The sequence below is a fragment of the Rattus rattus genome, chromosome 1, assembly GCF_011064425.1.
Source record: "Rattus rattus isolate New Zealand chromosome 1, Rrattus_CSIRO_v1, whole genome shotgun sequence".
Lineage (NCBI taxonomy): Eukaryota > Metazoa > Chordata > Mammalia > Rodentia > Muridae > Rattus > Rattus rattus.
The window spans coordinates 8,577,047-8,583,191 of record NC_046154.1 but is presented as its reverse complement, the minus strand read 5'-3'; the positions used below and the strand labels follow the sequence as shown (position 1 = coordinate 8,583,191).

Sequence of the window (6,145 nt, the reverse complement as noted above, 5' to 3'; positions counted from 1 at the left end):
GCTTTCTGCCCACAGGTCGTCTAATAGTCATCTACAACAACGGAAAGGGATGTTTCCACACTCGCCCTAGGGGCTAGGAGCAGTCTTTGACCAGAGTAGGGTGGGCTTGGGGAAACTGAGTGAGCTGGTTGGTCAAGGGGCCCACACATTCCCCCTGCCCCCAGACAGGGTTTCTCTCTGTAGCCCTGGCTGTCCTGGAACTCACCATGTAGACCAGGCTGGCCTCAAATTCAAAGATCCACCTCCTGCCTGCATCTACTTCTCAAGTGCTGGGAATAAAGGTGTGTGCCACCACCATCCGGTTTTTTAAAATGAAATTTTACTTTTTTTCCAACTGCTTGTATATGTTGTGTCCGTGTGAGGATTTGTGCACATGACTGCTATGCCTGAGAAGTCCAGAAGAGGGCGCCGGATCACCCCAGAACTGGAGTGACACGTGCGAGCAATCGGATCTGAAACGCAGGTCCTCTGCAAGAACAGTACTTGCTCTTACCCGCCGAGCCCTGTAAACTCCTTTTTGGGCTCTTAAAAGATAATTAATGACTGAGTATGGTAGCGCACTCCTTTAATCCCAGCACCCGGAAGGCAGAGGCTGGCTGATCTTTGTGAATTCGAAACTGGCCTGGTCTACATAGTGAGAGGCTAGCCCACGGGCATGCTAGACCCGACTGTGAGAGAGAACCAGGGAATCAGGTAGTCGCAAGGCCTGCTGGGACAAATCCTCATAGTTAGGACTGTTGGGTTGGTGGAAATGAGGAAGCGAAAGTCGAAAACAGCGAGCTCGGAGCTTGCACAAAGTAACATCTTGGCAATGGCAGTGGGTCCTTGTGTGCCATAGACAGAAGTAGGACTGAGCCCTCTTGTCCAGGCTGCCCTGGATCCCTCTCCTGGTGTACTGGCCTCCACCGTTTTCGAACGCCTGCTGTGGTAACCCTTCCAGGTATTTGGGGCTAGTGAAGGGAATGGGGCTCGATGGCAGGAGGGAGGGGTCCTCCTAGTACCCTGAACAGAGCCCACCCTGGCTCCGCCCTACGAGCGCTTCTTACTGGCTCTGGTTGTGCCGGTCTCCCTTCGGGGTACCAGACTGCCCCAAAATCTCAACAGGGTCCGAGGGGGTAGCCGTTGCCCTACCAGCCGACCAAGGGAGGGGAACCCGCAGCAGATGGGCGGGGGACGCCTGCCAGTTTGCAGTAGCAACGGCCACGCGTTGTGGAGGCGTGTCTGGGCCCGCTGGGGCCCAGAGAGGAGCAGCAGGGGCACACACCCAGGACCGCCCCTACTCGCCGGTCATGTGACCTTCGTCTGTCCCACAGGTGGAATCCGGAGTCCAGAGCCTGTTGAAATGAAATGAACTCCGAGGACCCTGGGTTGCCTTTTCTTGGGGACCGGGTCTCGGGTTTCCTTTTCACAACCTAGGCCCAGGGAACCAGGTGATTTGGAAATCAGTGGGGTGCTCTAGATTTTATGGAGCACTTAGAGCCAGGTGTCCAGCGACCCCGGTCTTGCTTCTGGCTGCTAGGTCAGAGAAAGATTGGACCTTGCAGACACTGGATTTTCATGCCCAGCTTAAAGCACTTGGTAGAACAAATCTCTCCTTTTAACCCTGTTGTATCTCCCTAAGGTCTCTCTGCAGCCGCTGGACACCTTTGGGTGGCCTAGGGAGGAGCTCGCAGACCTGTAGGCTTGAATGAAGTCATAGGATGCTGGAGAGGAGGGGAGGCCTCCTGTCCAGGGGGTCAGTGCCCGCACATCGCGCGACCCCGCCACAGATGGGACTCTAAGGCCAGAGTGGCATCCCTGGGGATGTCGCCGACTCGTCTTCTCCAGCCCCACCCAGTGCAGGGACAAAGGCGGGAGGAGGGTGAGGCTCTGGCCCGACTCTATGGGGGCGGGGCGGAGCAGGGACACAGCCTCCTTAAAGCCTAGTGGCTGATAGTTGCGCGCACTTCTTTGGCGCGAGCTTGGGCCAAGCTTTGAACTTGGTTACCGCCTTCTGTTTTCGCTCTGCCTTAAAACAGGGGCAAGGATCCTCCACCCCGAGGTAACAGACCCTGTGGGCCCGTCGCTTTCCCGCAGAACATGAAACTGCCTAGAGGAGTAGGGGACGCGGCAGAGCTGCGCAAGGTAGGAGCGGGAGCTAGGAACGCGTGGCAGGTGGAGTGGGCAATGGCGATCTTCCTAACTGTGGTCTCTGCGCTCACCCGCCCACGCTCAGAGCCTGAAGCCGCTGCTGGAGAAGCGCCGGCGCGCGCGGATCAACGAGAGCCTGAGCCAGCTAAAGGGTCTAGTATTGCCGCTGCTGGGAGCAGAGGTGAGTGTCTGGGAGCTCGGAAAACTGAAGTGGAGGGTCTTGGGGCGCCCAGCGAGGCGGCTGGGTCTGCGTGGTCCCTGGGCTCCATGGGGATCCAAGCACCTGAGTGTAATCTGCGCGATGGAGTGATAGAGACCACTGAGGGACTGACGAGCATTTGGGTGCAAGAACGAGGTGTTCATCTGCCCGTTTTATTGTGGGGTGTCTCTCTTGTCTGACCTGGCACAGACTTCCCGCTATTCGAAGTTGGAGAAGGCGGACATCCTGGAAATGACTGTGCGCTTCCTACAGGAGCAGCCTGCGTCAGTGTGTTCCACGGAAGCACCTGGTGAGTGACCATGCTCCCTGCTCGCCCTCCAGTTTGCACAGTTCTCAAAACCTGAGCCTCACGCTGCTCTCTGTACGCAGGGTCTTTGGATAGCTACCTCGAGGGTTACCGAGCCTGTCTGGCGCGCCTGGCCCGCGTGCTGCCCGCCTGCAGCGTCCTGGAGCCGGCCGTGCGCGCGCGCCTGCTAGAGCACCTGCGACAGAGGACTGTCAGTGGCGGCCCGCCCTCACTGACCCCAGCATCCGCTCCAGCTACAGCACCCTCTCCTCCGGTGCCTCCTCCAAGCAGCCCTGGACTTTGGAGGCCATGGTAGGTTCCTGGATGTTCCACAGGATCCTGCTGCTGGCTGTCAAGGGACCTAGCTGACATTCTCCATTGTGACTGCATCTTCTCATTCACTTTGAGAACGGTCTAGCTCCGACCACCCTGACAAGAATCGGTTGCTGTGACCTGTCTGGGTGATGAAACCTTCAAGGAAGGACTCAGTCAGAGGGGGAAATGGGGCCGAAGGAGAAAGAGCAAATATGTGCAGGGTGAGGAGAAAGAGGCCCACACTCCGACAGGAGGAAGTGGCTCTGGCAATGGGCCAGCCAGCGCTGCCTCGGTCACACCTGCCCTAGTGTGGGCAGCAGACCAAGGTCTGGTCCGGAAGCTCACCTGGGCCTGGTGCAGTCTCCTGCTCTGCTGGGCCACTACATTTCCAGCCACGCCTGCAGCTCAGCTGGGCTTGTGAACCTCTCATGGACTTTGACCGCCCGCAGAGCACTGAGCAGGGCAAAGGGAGAGGAGGGCAGCCATTCCTCCACCCCTGGACTTCCCTTCCCACTGATCTGTATGCAGGTGGCTTTCCATTTTAATTCTCTAAGTGTTATTTCTCCCCACTGTGAGGAAAGGGCAGGATGAGAAGGAGGCTTCCCTGTGGCTGTAAGGGAACCTTGTGGCTTTGGAGGAGCAGAGCACATGGAGGAACTCTAGAGAAGCAGAGGAAGGACCACCAGTGGCCTTGCCTGCTTTCTCTGGGAAACCACTCCCTGGGTCCAAGGCAGTAGCTACTAGAAACAACTTGCTCAGAAATTATTTCTACCAAATGGAAGCCCGGAAGCCCAACAAGACTCGGAAGGGCTTTCAGATCCCAGGAGGGTGCTCCACAGAAAGTGGGAGGATTTCTGAACCACAGTCACTCCAAGACCATGGAGATTTGCTGAACACCACAGAAAGGCTGCCCCACCCTCACCCCCTTCGCCCCAGTCTGTGCTGGGGACCAGGACACTAGAACCAGGAAGACAGACTGACTGGGGAAGGGACAGTCACTATCTACTTGGCTGTACGCATCTATGAGGAGTCTGGGCACAGGTTTAGGTAGTAGGAGGTGGGGGAGTTGGAGGCATTCTTAAGGCAGTGCTGTGCTGGGCCTGGTTACCTCCATTGTAAGCTCTTGGGAGGCAGGGCTGGGCATAGTGCTCCTGTGTGTACCTCTGCGGCACTAACTGCACAGTGGCTGTGCAATAAACAGGGTGAATTAAAGGAGCTGATGTGACTGGCTTACATTGTATCGAACCGTGGACAGCCTGGCTTTTGCTTAGACCACCACTCCAAGGTCCTAGAGCAGCAGTTCTCAACCTTCCTAACCAGGCGACTCTTTACTACAGTTTCTCATGTTGTGGTGAGCCCCCAGCCATACAATTATTTTTGTTGCTACTTTATAACTGCAATTTCGCTACTGTGATGAATCTTAATGTAAGTATCTGTGTTTTCTGATGGTCTGGGATGACCCTGTGAAAGCTTCATTCGACCTCCCCAAAGGGGTCATGACTCACAGTATGAGAGCCACTATCCTAGGACCACCCATATATTTGTCCAACCAGGAACAAACACAGTCTGTTTTCTTGTTCTTTTTCTTTTCTTTTCTTTTTTTTTTTTTTTTTTTTTCTTCCGGAGCTGGGGACCCGAACCCAGGGCCTTGCGCTTGCTAGCAAGTGCTCTACCACTGAGCTAAATCCCCAACCCTGTTTTCTTGTTCTTAGTGGAGCGAGAAGAGGCTGAGAGATCACTGGCCTCTAAACTCACCCAATAGGCTCTAGGCTTCTCCTTGGGTCTAAACAGACATCCTCCTGTCTCCACACAGAAGAATTCTCGATACTGGTTTACACAATGAGTTTTCAGCCATCTTTCCCTGTGGAGTGAGACCCCCGTCTCAAAGGAAAAAAAAAAAATCTCAACACTGTTACTTCATTTTATTTAGTGGAATGATCTACCTGTTTCTGCTTTCCTGCGTGTGTGCTGGGATTAAAGGTGTGCACCACCTCCTGCAGTTTAAATTTACTTTGTTTCTTCATTTTGTGTGTATGGGTGTTTTGCTCGCATCACCTCGGGTGCCTTATGTCTGGGGAAGTCAGAAGAGGGCTTGAGATCCTCTGGAACTGTCTATGAGTGGTTGCGAGTCACCGTTTGAGCTGTGGGAATCAAACCATAATTTTATTTTTGAGATAGGGTTTTACTACACAGCCCTGGCCCGTAACTCACTGAGATCTGCCTGCCCCTGCCTCTCTCAAGCTCTGGGGTTAAAGGCGTGCCCCACCACACGGGACCCTCCATGGGAACTGACTGACCTTCCACTTCCTGCTTCTGACCCTCTATCTCGGTTCTAGTTCTGTGACGAGTATTGGCCTGGCCTTAAGTTATTAGGCCACAGAGTGGAGTGCGTGTGTATGGATAAACTGCTGACTCACGGGGCCAGGCGCTCTGGAGAACCCGGGCCCTGGCACGTCCAGGTGGGTGACGTTCTCAGTCTGAGGCAAGAGGCCAGTTTCTCAGTGGGATGTGCTGCTGGGAGACTGAGAGGGTCTAGGCTGGTGTTCCTAGCTGAGCTGGTGAAGGGGGGATGCCTGAATCCTCTTTCACAAGATGCTCCGAGTGCTTCTTCCCGGCGGCTCCTTCCGTGGACCCAGAGACCTGGCTGTGTCGGTGTTCGATAGAAGCTGTTTCAGAGAGGCTCTCGTGCATCCCTCTTGACCATTTGTGATTACAAACACCCGCTACCATGGCCACCTAAGCAGACATTTTATGACCCTAAACAGAACCATGACTGACTAAGAGCTTTGGGCATCTGCCCTGAGACGACCGGATGTTGAGTCTAACTCTCTGAGTGGGATGTCACGCCAGCTGGAGAAAAGACTCCTATGTTTCACAGAACTCCAGTGGGAGAGATGACTGTGGTTTAGGAATGCCACAGTGCTGGGGTGCCTGGGAACCCAGTTTTGCCGAGATGTACAGTTCTGAGGAGACCGGGGCTTTGAAGGGGCCCCTACTTGCCTCTCTGGTATCAGACGGTGAGAAAAGTCTGTATCTGCCTTCAATGAGCATGGGGGCAAAGGAAGAGCTGTGTCTTGTAAATGCAGCCTGCAGTGCAGCATTCAGATCGCTCTGTCTGCCTGAGACTCCGGTGCCTCAGCAAACAAGAACCCACTGGTTGCTTGGGACAGAGCAGAATGGATCTAGGCTGCAGG

At 54.9% G+C, this 6,145-nt stretch overlaps 1 protein-coding gene across 1 annotated transcript; it reads left to right on the top strand.

The window, feature by feature from the left end:
• Positions 1-1,959: 1,959 nt before the first annotated feature.
• Positions 1,960-3,456, top strand: Hes2 (hes family bHLH transcription factor 2). The gene is made up of 4 exons (XM_032887460.1): positions 1,960-2,124; positions 2,216-2,311; positions 2,540-2,639; positions 2,720-3,456. Exons 1-4 carry the CDS (start codon positions 2,080-2,082, stop codon positions 2,950-2,952), a joined length of 474 nt encoding a protein of 157 aa, XP_032743351.1. The 5' UTR covers positions 1,960-2,079; the 3' UTR covers positions 2,953-3,456.
• The last annotated feature ends 2,689 nt before the right edge of the window (positions 3,457-6,145 follow it).